This window comes from Meleagris gallopavo, chromosome 4, assembly GCF_000146605.3.
Source record: "Meleagris gallopavo isolate NT-WF06-2002-E0010 breed Aviagen turkey brand Nicholas breeding stock chromosome 4, Turkey_5.1, whole genome shotgun sequence".
NCBI classification, from domain to species: Eukaryota; Metazoa; Chordata; class Aves; order Galliformes; family Phasianidae; genus Meleagris; species Meleagris gallopavo.
Window position 1 is genome coordinate 11182057 of NC_015014.2, and position 14581 is coordinate 11196637.

General features: G+C 39.5%; 1 protein-coding gene across 1 annotated transcript in view; it reads right to left on the reverse strand.

Moving 5' to 3' along the window:
* Window positions 1-3007: 3007 nt before the first annotated feature.
* Window positions 3008-14581, reverse strand: part of TTC29 (tetratricopeptide repeat domain 29) — a 120820-nt gene continuing 109246 nt past the window's right edge. Inside the window, exons 12-13 of the mRNA XM_031553020.1 lie at window positions 3631-3721; window positions 3008-3249 (exon numbers count right to left, since the gene is read on the reverse strand). Of these exons, the coding sequence (XP_031408880.1) occupies window position 3249; window positions 3631-3721 (92 nt within the window). The 3' untranslated portion in view covers window positions 3008-3248. The remainder of the gene's footprint in view (window positions 3250-3630; window positions 3722-14581) is intronic.

Genomic DNA, 14581 nt, shown 5'->3' on the forward strand with positions numbered 1-14581 from the left:
TCCACAGTCCTGTGATTCTAAATGCAGAAAGAAAGAGGAAAAAAACCTAGAAACTGAAACAGGTGAGTGGCCACAACCAGCAGCACCTACAGCAGCAGCAGCTGGATGCTGCTGTTAGTGCTGCATTTCAGAATGACAGGAAGGATTCAAGGTGCCATAAATCCTGGCATCTTTCTGCACAACTGTCCCCATCTCAGGCAGTTGTTCAGCCATTTCTGCCAAATGCACTGCAAAATGCAAATGCTCTGGTGATAGTGCTCTGCCACAACAGAAGCTGGAAGGGGCGATGTAAATGCAAAAGCTCTCATTCATCAAATATTCTAATATCTAATACAGAGCTCCTTGAGAGCATCGTGGCTTGGTGGATATAAAAGCTCTCTGCAGTTCAGAACGCTAAAGTTGAAGGGGCTGCTGTGATAGAGCAGGAGTCAGAAGTCAGGTGATCCTGAACTTCCCTTATCACAAACACTTTTCATCTGCACTGTGAGCACGGCACCAGCTGACCTGCCCAGAGAGCACACAGTGATGTCGTGTGGAAGGAGAGGAGCTGATTTCCTGATTCAGCCATGCTGAGGAGCCGGGAGGCAGAGAGCTCTTATGAAAGAGAACGGGAGAAAATAACAGCAGACACTGTGCTTTGGGGAGAGATCCTACAGGATGTTTTTAGAAACATAGCTAAGTCCATATTCAAGTAATCCAATTGCTAACAGAGATCCTGTGGCCAGATGGAGCATTGCGTTCTCAAGTCCCTCAGGAAGACGGGGCTGCAATGCTCTGCGACAGAATAGGTCAGTGCTGGGGGTAGCAGCCTTTCAGAGGTGCCGTACCTCTTCGTATGAGATTGTTCAGTCATGAAAGCTGGTATTTCAAGAAGCTACCTCCCAGGGACAAGGCCTACCTCTCAGTTCAAAGCTGAGCAGGAGCCAGGAGCTGTTGCTGCTTCCCTCCTAAGAGCGGCAAGTCCCCAGACCAGACTCCTGGGTCTTCCACATGCTGCTGAAGATCTGTTTTTGGCTGTCTTTCTGTCTCCCCATACTGCAGATGGCCCAGCTACAGAGCTGACATGGAGACTGGATGCCTGCTAGAATTTCAGATTTTTTTCCCTCTGTTTGACTACAAAGAACGGAGCGATTCTTCCAGGGCTGCACACTCACACCACCTACCAGAGTCTTCAGGTAGGGACTCACTCTGCTTAAGTCTCACCCAGATCAGCCGTGCCTGGAAGCTGCTCTAGTCCCAAGGTTGTCTGACACATCTGTGTCAAAAGAAGACTCAGACATGGAAATATTCATTAACATGTTTTATTTCTCTTCAAGAAGCAGCACATGAATTCTATTCACCTATGGGTATAAGTGTGGAAAATATGGAAGCGTTATAGAGATACACTATCAAACAAGACACTGTTTTGGAAAAAGAATACTTCAAGATATACCTTATTAATGGTTAGAAAACACGCTTTTCATAATTATTAATACAATCTTTCCTGAGGACAACCTTTCCCTCTGCTAGGAATCGCTAGCCAATGCCATCAGATACACGCACAGTGAAACCTACCGAAATCCAAATCCAAAAGCAGTTACTTGTCAGACAGAGTTCCTGGGAGGGACAGCAGGGTTACACAGCTCAATAAACATTTCTGCTGGAGCTTCCTGGCTCTGGAGAACACAGCTTGCCATTGCATCATTACAGGATGGAAGAAGTCCCCCTACTTTAATTAAAAGCTTTATGACTAACAGGAACTCTTAAGAAGTTTGGGAGAGCTAATGCTTTAGAATTTAGAGGATGAATTTTGTGACCGTTTCCTCACAAGTGTATACAAGTTATCACTGAGCAGTGAGTTCAGATTGGAAAAGTTTAGTGATGGATGCTGTTTAATAGAGCTGCGTAACAAGTTTCTGGGACATGTACAAACAACGTTCAGTTGTAAAAATGTACACGAGGTCTGAAAGTTAAGAATTTAGAAACTTGTCCTTGAAAAATTGATAACCAGCTTTTCTAGAATGTCAACATTTCTTAAGAGATTTTATATGCGTATTTTTTTCCACTATCGATGATAAATTCACATACCTCATTTTTTTCCAACAACTTTCTCATAAAAGAAATTACTAATCTCTAAAATTAGTAGCTTCTTAAAGCAGTCCTTTTATGACTAGAAAAGTTTCCAGATTAATGTGATTTTCAGATGTTATTTCCAGTCTCTGTGTGGTTTTTCTATTTTTTTTTTAATTTTGTATCAATAGCATTAAAATATAAAGACTAAACTGTATACTGCTATTGTTTATGTTTATTTCATGGTCCTGTTTTCCTTTTGTCACATGTCAACCAGTTACTCAGATTGCAACTCTGAAGAAAACCAACGAATTGAGTTATTACTATGGCAAAACCTATTGCTTGCTTAAAGACCGTCATAGAAACTGACTACAGATCCAATGGAGCTTGCTTCAAACTCTGACTCTGGAAACCTCTGTTTAAAGACAGGAGAGGTCAATTATTCGTATTTATGTATACATATAATATGTGAAACTTTATAATATGTGAAATTATAAAAGCTTGAATCAATTTTCCTAAATAAAATCTGCAGGTTCCAAACTCTGCTTTGCCATATGCTTTGCAAGGCAATAGCCACCACCTTCTGTCCCTTCGCTGCTCTTGGGGTTAACAGTGACAGCAGCTGTCACCTGTGAAGACCATGGGAGTCAGACTGTTGTGGATCACTAGTGGAACCTGTTGCCTATTCTATTCAGGTCATGGTTGAGCCACGATCGTTAAGCACAGATGCTAAAAATTATGGGAAGCTCCACGGATAAGGCATAAGGTTGGAGTCTATTTCATCTGAATGGGGCAATAATTTGTGATTAAAAGAAGACATCCAGACATTTAGAAAGTGACCTTCCAGCATACTGAGAACCTTGGGTTCCCATGAACTTCAGCAGGCATATAGGATGCCTGGTATCTTAACACTTTGAAAGACAGTAAGTGTCACAAACAATAGGCACGCTGCTCTACGTTACTTTTTCCTTTTGCATTTATTTCAATGACAGTAGCTATTTTTTATATATACGTGGAGCCACACATAACACATCGGTCATATAAGGACTTAGAGCTAACAGATATTTATATTGCAACAACGTGCTCCTACTTAAACAATAAAACTTCCACCAGTGTTCTTACTTCGTTGCCCAAATTTCCGGAGATCTTCCTGAACTCATGACGTTCATCTACCAGCTTTGCTGTAAGTAAAGGTGTTTTCTATAATGAAAAATAAGAAATAACAAAGTGTTGTAAGTTTATGCATACTTCTTGATACCTACCTATTTTATGTCTGACTTCAGCATCTAGTTAACGGATTTGCTTCTGTCTCAAAGGCTTATTTCTGTAAACTTAAAGCAACTATATGATCAAAAGCAATTGAATTCTAAAACCAGGGAAAACAGTAAAAAATAAGAAAAAAAAGTGAAGAAAACGCAAATTTGTTTACTTACGAGCAGGAAAAATATTGTTAGTTAGACACAGTACAACAGTTGATGCGCAGTTGGCTGCCAAAATCTGGTTAAATTTTGGTACCAATGACATTTTGTGAAAAATCACAATACTGTTAAAAAGAACATGGATTAAGAGCAAATACTGTACCAGGAATGATCTAGAATTTGGGCCTCTGGAAGAGATTCACAGGGGCTTGTTTCTGGAGGAGGCTCACATGGGCTTGTTTCTCTATCGAGCTCTGTTATTAAAAACAAACAAACAAAAGTACGTTAGTGTTTCAGGCTCACAACATTCCTATTAACAGTAGTAGCTTAGAAAGTTTATTTCAAAAATATGTAACCGAGTAGAAAGTCACCAGAGAGGGTAATCCTAGACAACAAGTGAGGTGAGCCACATAAAATACAGACTCTGAATCACATAACTGATGGGAACTTCTTTTCTTCTGGCACTCCAGAGCATTGGCTCTTAGAGGGGGGCTGGTTTTGTGGAACACATCCAGGTGGGAACCCCTGAAGAGCCAACAACCAAGATGTATCTGGGGGGTGACATCAAAGACAGCACTGAAAGGTGGCATGGCAGCCAGAGGACTGTCTAGGGCAAAAGTGAACAGTGCAGAAGGCAGAACAGGGTGAGGAGTTTAGATAAGAAAGGATGCCATCTCTGAGCAGTGTACTCCTAATGGGACACGGCCGAAACAGCAGCTGGCTGCAAGGCAATTGCTCGACTCCATCATTACTACCAGCCAGATGCTTCCCTTGATCCCACGGCCTGTGATCCTCAGCCCTTGCTCCATTCCTGCACCGAACTCCCTGCTCGGGACTGAGCTTCCTGCTTTGTTCCCAGTGACCCCCAGCAACACACCTCCCTCTGCTTAGTTACAGCCATGCCATCCCTGGGGAACTGGTTCCTGTTTGGGAAACTACTGATGGGTTCACATCCTGAAACAAAGAAAGTGCACGTATACCTAGTCCGTAACTGACACGTATTCATCAAATTTGTTCTCAAAGCCTACTGATGAAGGCCCTTTCACAACATTTTGAATCTCTCTGTTTCAATGCTTCAAATTGTTATAGTTCAGTTTCTTCCCTGATACTGAGGAGAAATATTTATTGCAAGTAAAGCTGATCTCTTTTCTTGTTCTACTTTTGATAGACGTTTAGAAAAAAGAAACGCTGTTCTCTTTCACAACAACTTATTGATTTAAGGACTATTTTCCTTCCTCTAATAATAACAAAAATAATTTATTTTTAATTATTTTTCTTAAAGGGATAAGCAAATGCAGTCTCCTGAATAGTTGTCTTTTAACCTCTGTATTATCCTTAGCTGGATCCTTTTTATTTGTCACTACCTTTCCGCCGTGTGATGTCTAAAACTGGACTCTGCCTTACAGCTAGTGGTTCCCACATAGCACCCTAATTTAATTCATTTCCAAAATATTTATACTGTTGCAGTGGAGATACAAAGCAACATTCAATGCAAAGTTTGGAGCAGAAGTAAACTATGTCTCAAAACTCAACAAAATTTATATTTCATCATATCACGGGCTTTTATTACGCATAATTTTTAACTCAAACTTCACCCATACTTGTATGCAAATAGGAATGGGATAAATACATGTATGAAGAATATCTGAAAATTAGCATAAGTTATCAGATGAAATCTCATTTTGTATCAGAGCAATACCTTAGAGGTTCGCTCAGTATTTAACCATGTAGTTATTCGGGTAACATTTTCTGAAACCACTCCTGAAGTACATCAATGGCAATACTTTTGCCAGCATAATATGTGGAAAAAAAAAAAATCCAACAAAACACCAAAACCCAATCCAATTCATCAACCAACCAACCAACTCTAACTGAATACAAGGATCTCTGTATCTCACCCATGGAAGACTGGTGGGTAACTCAAACCAAAAATGTAATTACCCGTGTACAGGATAGATGTATTCATAATGAAATACGCATGAAAGTGTGTCTCTAACAGTGATGTATCTTCCATAAATGGACACATACAAAGAAACAGTGGAGAGGTGCACGTGATAGATGGGGAATATAGCATAAATTGCTATTCTCACGCACCCTTTGGCCTTTTGCCTTTGCACTTGGACAGCAAACTGTTATTGCCTGATAAACAGTTCTACCCTCTCAGCAAATACGAAGCATATCAAGGATAACTGATGGAATACTGAGACGTAAATATGTTTTTTGGCAGTTTTCTGCTATTTGGGGACAATAAAAACATCATGTATACATACATGTATACCATCGCAGATCACACCATCAAGCATTCTCCTTCTATCTCTTTGTGTTGGGTAAAATACAGAAATAAACAGTAATTTGTATTTACAGTATGCAAATATAATTAATCATAATAGGATGTTCTTGTCACACTATCAGTGCTGTTGGTAAAACATAATTAAAATTGTCTGGTCAAACCTTTCGTGCAGCTAGAATAGGCATCTCTGTTGTTTTTGCTGTTTACATGTGTCTATGTAGAGACTGCTATACTTTTAAAAACCTTGCTATTTCATTACGTTCCTAGGAGAACAGCTAAGCAGAACCGTAAGTCCTTTTCAGAATATAATTAGTGAGAAGTCACAGAAAATAATAAAAGCCACAGCTACAAAGACTTAAGCTACAATGATCAACGACTTAGAGGACAGGACATTATAGGCAACTTAATCTCAAAAGGTTATAAAGAAAATGGACCACACCTGCGTTGCTGAGACTGCGTGCTCATGAGATGAGAAAATACTCAAAGCCAGAACTCTACTGAAAAGCTCCACAAACTGATGAAGTGAGCTGAAAATTCTTTCAAAAAAGAGAAAGGCAATATTTTGAAGAGATGACAAGAAAAGCAAGAATGAGAGTAACATGGAGAAGGTGATGCAGGAACCATTTTTCAACATCTCTTCCAATAAAAGAATGAGGTAAAATATAACAAAAACAGCAGCTGGTGGGCTTGGAGACAGAGTGGGAGTTGCTTGTGCATGGCCGACACATTGGTGGAACTCCTTGCTGCAGTGTGCAAAGGATTCCTAATGGCTGTGGGCTCAAGTGACATTGCCTACAAACAGGAGAAAGTCTATGTCCTCCCCTGCTTATCCTCTGTCGCTCAAGTGGCATAAAATATTCAAATACAATGCCTCAAAAGTCAACAGTGTATTTTTTATATATATATGGGCACGTATGCATGCAACAAAACATTTGCAGATGCTGCTAATGTGAGCGAACTTTTACTATTTCGTATAAGCAAGAGAAGTCATTTAAAGCACTACAGTGTTTTTGTTACATCTCTTTTTCTTTGATACAGCGGATGTCATGTACTCGGGGTCACTATTACCTAACACTGTACTTTTGTCCCAGAAGGGGGAGAGAGAAAGAAAATTTCACTGTATCCTTTATACCCTAGCTGTGATTTGATGGGTATGGTATGTTATCATACCAGCATAATGCAAGTGATGAGCAATGATCCATTATTGTCATTAAAAAATTACTTGCATTTTTAAAGGTCATGCAGCTGTTTTCAGTTATATAATCTGTAGTATGATGTAATGAGGTAGCAATAAAGCTGCAGGAGCAAATAATATGACAGCCAACAACATAGGCATGTCCCATCCTTGTAGAAGGTTTTCTTATTTTTTTCTGTCTCGATAAGCTGAGAGTGATGCAATGATTGTTTTAAGAGCTGTCTGGGCCCACATGTTTAGCCACGCATGCTGACTAGGTTCACTTGTAAGGAAGGCAGTTGTACTCGGAGGTTTTATGAATATAAAGATTAATGAATTTGTACAATTTGGGCATGCAAAGCATATTTATCAGGCATATTCCATTTAGCATAAGCAGTAAACCATATATAAGGGTTGTGTCAAAGTTTACTGAATAGGGCCCTTGGTAGCTAATGCTACATTTCTCCAACAAATCAAAGGTATTGTTCTATGCTCACATGAATATACAGTAGCCATTACCTTAAATTTAAAACTCACTGTGAGCAGCAAACACACTGTGGGGATATGAAGGCCATATTGTATCAGTGGAGTCTGCAGAGATTTTCTTCATATGGCCTCGCCTGGTTGAAATATATGTTGCAGTTGAAAGCTAAAGGGATTACTTTTGAATAGTCATCACAAAGGTTGATTATATTCGTATATCATTTAGCTGGACCCTGCAGGCTATTATTCCATTAGCTGTGCTGGCCCTGTACTGTCAAAAAGTTGATCATATAATGCAAAAAGGTTACATGCTCTGTTAAGGTATGTGAAGCAACTTGAAATAGTAATCTTTTAAGAGCACTGCAGCTTTGTACTTGAAAGTAGATTGCGTTTAAAATAAAAATGTGCAAAATGGAATACATAAAATAATTCTATCTCTGTTTCCTTTTTTTTCCTCCCTATTTTGAATAGGCCGTGTGTGATTCGAGTAAGCTAATTGTGCCAAATTAGATTGTTGGCTGTAAAGTATTTTTCAGCCTCAGATCCAAAGAACTTCACCTCCATATAGCGGTGTCTTTAAGTGAAACATTTTCTGAAATTACATTTCTGGTGAAAAAGATTTGCTGATGACGTTTCCCTTGCACATACAAACACACACACACACACATTTTCTTTCACTGCTTAATAAAATGAATCTTCAGACAGTTCCATTATGTGGATGCCTTAATATTATTTTATGCTAAAACATGGACAGCACATTAGATTGAAAGCATCTTACTGTTCCACAAGGCAGAGTAATCATGGGCTATCCCTAGACAGTAAATGCTCCCACCGGGGAAACAACGCAAACAGCGCAGGCTAATGAATCACAGTCATTATTAATCACAGGCATTTGTAAGAGCCACGCGTAAGAGAGATGAGCTCTCTGGATTAGAAAGGTTAGAAGGTGGGACTGAGAAAAGGACAGATCATCCAAGTGCATTTTAGAGTAAGGTTAGGGATGGACTTTTGCTTCAGTACAATTGTGCCTGTGCTAGTGTCAGTCTTTGTGAGTAGGCAGAGAGAAAAAATTTAATCAGCTTGGTTCACTTGGTTTTCAGATCCTTGTAGGACAGTTTGGCAAAGATAAATAAAGGCACGCAAACAAGACCCTTAGGGCTTATGGCCAAGCTAGGAATGAGACCGCTTCTTTGATCAGACAAAATTGTTTAATTCAGATTGTAAACGGTAGTGTTGGTCCTCTTTTAGTATACCATATGCATTATTTACAGCAACGAATGAATCTTTATGAGTACAAATGAGAGCTTTAAATGAACTGCAGGAAGCATATTGAACAGGTGGGTTTTTCTGAAAAGAGGCTTTATAGATGGGTAGGTTTATGAATGAGAAGCAGAATTTATTGTAGGCTATTTTAAAGAGTCTACTTAGACTATGCAACCTGAGGGAGGGATTTTTATGGTTTGGATAAGAAATTTAAGTTGGAATGTGATTTTTTTTCCCTACCTAATACATTCTGTCATTTACTTCCTCATATTCAGTCATCCTCAGATAAGTTACTCTTCCTCTTATGTGGCAATACAACATAGCGGCATCTTCTTCACAAACCATTTGTTGAGTATAAACTTTAAATAACAACTCTAGCATGTCAGATTTTTTACTTGTAGGCCATCAGAAATGTATTTTCTTGAAGCCAAAATAAGACAGTGTATTTTTTCTGTATGGATGTTAGAGGTAAGTCACAAGAATTATACACAAATTATGATGACAAAGAAAAATCATCTTCGGAAAATTGCCATCGAGATGATCATTTCAAATGAGGAACTCTCAGAAAAATAGCTGCCAATCTTTAGTTAGAAGTTTTACCAAATTTTCAAATTTTATATGAAATCCAAACTATGAGTTTAAATTTCAATACAGCATCTCGCCTCTGGCTATATTCCAGACCAAATTTGGGAGAAATTAAGGAAGCTGTTTCAGATTTACAATGTTTAAGCCTTCTCAGTCTAAGGCAAAGTTCTCAAAGGAGGCTGAAAGCCTGTCCAGCTGGTTAAACAAAGTTTCCACACTGCCAAGGAGATTTGCCAGAAGACCAAGAGGTGGACTTCTTTTCTTTCACCCTTCACCCAGAAGTAGAATCAAGATCACAGCTGGAACCCACTTGCTCTCTCCTAAAGACAGGATAAGCCCTGGGAGAACTCCCTAAGACAACAAAGCTCTGAGCAAAGTGAAGGCCCTCGGTCTTGTGGTAGATGCCAACTGAGCCCTGCCTGCGCTGAGGAGCTGGCGAGGGGGAGAACATAAACGTAGCATAAAAACACCGCCACTACTTTGATCTCTGCTGAGAATAGTGAGCCGCCACCAAAGCGAGAGTCCAAAAGCTACTCAGAACTCCTTATGAAATTTAATCCTTATCTTGCTTGCAGAAGTGGTATTTCACATGCTTGTAGAATTTCTGCCAGCTTTTTTTGAAGATATTCCTTTTTACCAAAATGTGCACATCTTAATGATATACACACAGACATTATAATACACATCTTCAGAGTTATGAATTAAATCTAATCTCACTGCAAAAGGCAAAGAAAAGGTTAGCAGACTGATGTTTTAGACAGTATAATAGTTATAACAAAGGAAGTCTATTTGTGCTCAGTATTTATGCAGAATTACCACTGCTAAGTCCATTTTAAAGAAAAGCAACATTTAACAGGTACTCCCTAAATACAATTCAACATAGACTTCAGACACAGCAGTGACTCTCAGATGAAGTCACCCAAGTCAGTACACTGAGAAATTCTCACTGCCTTTCCCCACACACTTATTCCAAAGGCCAATTAAAAACTGCAAGACAAGGTAGCAGGACAGTTCATAGCTATGCATTTTGTAAACACCATCTTTTACCCACTGAGCAAAATAGGAGGAGCTCAGTGTTTAAATCACTGGTACTGTGTGATATTTATTTCTGAATACGCAGCTTGATGCATCTTCAAAGGATCTGGCTATCAGAGAGCACCTAGCACCCCTTTCTCTGAAATTCAGGCTCCTCGAAGGTTTCCCAAAGGGAGGCAAAGCTCAGATTACTTAAACACTTCCTCCTGCTTAATTACGTGCCATTACCATACTGAAGTTCAAATACAGTTCTGAATCTCTCCGATTACAGCAATCTATTATTTTAGTTCTTTTTCCCCTTACCTCCATATTTTGACATGAGTGCTGTACGTAATTTTGTTGAGGATTTCTTGTTCTGCAGATCTCATTCTTTACATCCTAGTTTGGTGCTGCCTCTGAAGGATTACCTACTCTTCTACAACTATATGTAGGAGTACTTACCAATAGTTGAGACTTTATTTCAGCATCACCACTGACTGCTCTGCCTAGTGGCTCACAAAATCTTTACCATTTGAGGCCTCAATAAAGCACATTTTTTTTTCTTCCCCTCTCTATCTCCATGAGAAACTGTCCTCCAAGAGCTTAGCCAAAGGTTTTTTCTGGGTACAGAAACACACGAAAGCAGTGAAGCAGAGAAAATCTAGCAATGCACCTGCTACAGAAAAAGCGAGGATGCCAGGGACACTTTTTTTCTCCCTGTTTGACTTTAGCTTTACATACACTAACTCATCTTAGGCATGAGCACACCCTCTCAGGCTGGGGAAATGTAGGGGAAGCATCTGGACGGGTATGTTTTTTAAAAGAAGATACAAATTCCCTTATGGAAGTATCCATTTTCTTGTCACGGGGGCTTTCTGGAGATAACACCATTCCCTGCAACAGCTAAAGTCCACCTCTCAGACTGACACAAAGTGCTCCTACTTCTCTCTTAAAAAATGTCTCTCTACCTTCATGAAAGCAGAAACCCCATGTAGGTGAAGGCAATCACTAAGCGTACAATGTTCTTGGAGCAGATCAATGCATACGAGGGTAGAAATAATTGAATTGAATTGCTTTTCCATGAATTCTCCATTATTGTGAATTCAGAAAGGTGGTACACCAGCTACTCGTTGTGGAAGCCTTGGCTGCTGCCCAGGCAGAAATGTGCTGCTAGAAAGCTAGAGAGAAGACAAGGCCTCCCTCCCTTCCTTCTAGTCCAGCCCAAAGGCTGCTTTGCCTACTTTCTAAATTTTTGTGGAGGCATTCTTCAGACTGCCTCCCATACTGCCCATAAACATCCATCAAACTACCACGCTCTTTTGCAAAAGGCTCAAACAATACATACATATATTAATATTAATCACACAGCCGTCATCAAGGCAACAGCTTTCTCTGCAGCTGAGCATAGTCATAGTTTCATACAGCCCTTTGTTTGTAGCATCACTGCAGAATACCCAGCTCAAATGAAGTCCAACCATTATCCAGGTCTACAGTACCTCTGTACTACAGATAAGAAATAATGAAGCTGCTGGAAGTTAAGGTCTAGATTTATGCAGAGTCCTTGCATTTATATATGGCAACGTGGATATAACATACGTGAGATCTCTCATGTATGGTTGCGCAAAGTGTCCCGTGGACAAAAAACTTTCCCCATCAGCTTTCTTTGCTGATTTTACCAGCATAGTGAGATCAGGTCTAATTCTCTTTCTCAGGTGCTGGGAACAGCTGGACCAACAAATTGTTGGTCAAAGCAATGTTGAGTGTTTGGTTTCTCTTTCTTAGTTTTTGGATTTATGGCCATGTTCTTCCAGATAGCATGGGACAACTTGAAAGGCTTGTCTTCTTGTCTCCTTACAGACAAGTAGAGATCTTCAGCTTTCAGACCAGTCATCTGGTTCTTTTGATGAGAAATAGATTCACATGAAAAAAAGATTATGCTGAAAAATGGAAATGGATTTTTCTGCTTTATTAGCAGTCAGTATAAGACTTGTGAGCTACTTTGGAAAGTTATAGAACCACAGAGATTTTTAAGAATGTGTAAGTAGAAGCTAGAAGTTAAAAATAAATGCTCTGGCTACTCTGGGCCTGATACTCAAGTCAAACAACCCCTGAAGTCAGCACAGTTAGGCCAGCAATGCCAGATTGTTTCAGAACAGATCTTTTTTAAAAAAATATTTTACTTCAGTAACTTCAAATTCACTCTGAATTATGTCAATGCAGAGCTTAGAAACATCCACCAGACAAACTCAAGTCTCCTAAAGTAAAAGATATCACCCTGCCCCTCCAATCTTTGACTGACAAGCGGCGAGACCAGGATGAGAAGCACTGAGTGACACTGGCTGCATGGCAGAGACTTAGAGCTGCTGTAGGGAAAAATGGGTGGAGGGAGAACAGAGATAGACAACCAAATTTCATCCAGACCTTTCCCCCAAAATCGCAGTGCAAAGGGAGAAGAGGAATCAGTTATTTCTCTATTGCTGCCATAGGTCAGACTGTTAGGGGAAAAGTTTCATTGGCAGCCCAGTCCCTCCCAAAGGCATCGGTAGAAGTAGTGGCAGACACCACTTCATTTGCCATTCCTGCCAGTTTGAAGTGCCTTCCTAGAGTGTGTCATACAAGTCATACAGGGCCACCAGCTCAGGTTTAAGAAAGGAATTTTTCCCCACAGAACAGATCTGAGATGGACTCTCAGAGACTTTTTTCTCATTTATTTATTTATCTCTCCTGGTAACTGTTCTCATAGTGAAATGTGTTTCGTAATTGATAATTTCGGCAACACTAAATAAAGAGAACGTGGTAGTTGAGATATCCCAATCTACTATCGTCCTGGGAACCCTCTGCCTGTGCCATCATACTCTTCCTGGGGCAGAGTGAGCCTCCAGAGATCAACACTTCAGCGTGCACAGAGGAGCGAGGAGGTCACAACAAGGCTGCTAAGCAGGCAGCAGCGGGTAGGCAGCTTTGGAGAAGTTTCCTTGCCTGACTGCAAAGCTCTCCGGCAAACTGCTTGCAGTGGCTCAATTTAATTCTTAATCTTTGCTTCTCTGTTAATTCCTAGCTGCTTGGAAGGCCTATTGTAGCAAAGCAGTTAAAAAAACATCTGTATGTACTGTTGGGCTTCCCCAAAGAGCACTAACTTGACACGTGGGCCATGACAGCTGGGCTTGGACTACTAAGAAACCTAATCCAGGGTTTCCATCATCTCAGTTGTTGCCTTTCTTTCATTAGTGTTCGACTCAGCCCCTAATGGATTCAGCTTTATAAGATCAGAAAGGAGGAAAGAAAGCAATTTATTCACGTTTCACTAGAGCTCACAAAAGACATGAAATTTCTCTAAAAATGCAAATTATTTTGTGCCACACAAGTGAGACTGGGCAGCTAAAGCTCTTAGAGGAAGGCTCTTTCCCAGGGCTAATGTTTTTATACCCTGTGATTGAACAAATCAATTTCTTTATTATCACATCTCTTTTTTTTTTTTTTCCTTCACAAGAATGTAAGGAAAGGTATACAACCATCCTTTTTAATTCTAAGAAAATTGATTATGCGTGTTAATTTTGTTTTCAATTCCAGACATACCAAAACAAACACTATAAACATATGTAGCAGAAATCAATCTCCCTTAAGCATCAAGATGGTAAAAACAAGGATTTAGTAAGAATCCAAGGTGTAAAAGACTAATGTACAAACTAAGCCCTTATTTATGTAATGTGCCTTTATACAAGCTCAATATAAACCTGAAAGAAACTATTTCACAAGAGCAGAAATGCTTTACTTGCACTGCATCAAAAATGACCCCATAAGACCTCCTTTACTGAGATAGCCCGGATATTTAATGTGAACATATGTTTTTAAAGGATTTCCTGTCTTATGTCCAGTCATTCTTGTTAATTCATGGGACAGCATACTGCAGATGTGCTCTTTTTTTATGTTACATAAAGCAAAAATTGCATTTAACAAGTGTAAGGTTGGTCATAAAAAATAAATAAAAATATACTCTTAAAAGCTGGGAAATCACAAAGCAAGGCTATCAGTCATTATTATTGAGAAGGGCAAGGACAATGTGAAATAAAACTTGCACATCTATGAACAGACATTCCTAAAATGCCAGCACTTGGCTGTTATTTCACATTCTCTATAGGTTGCTTTCATCAGCCCAATATTTCTTTCTTTAGGGGAAACTGCAGTACACTTCTACACAAGATGTCCTTTTTAGTCAACTGACTTAAATTTCAATAGTAATTAAATAAAACATTTTTGAACCTACTCACAAGTTTGTGTAATTGAAAAAGCAGAAAACAAAGTCAA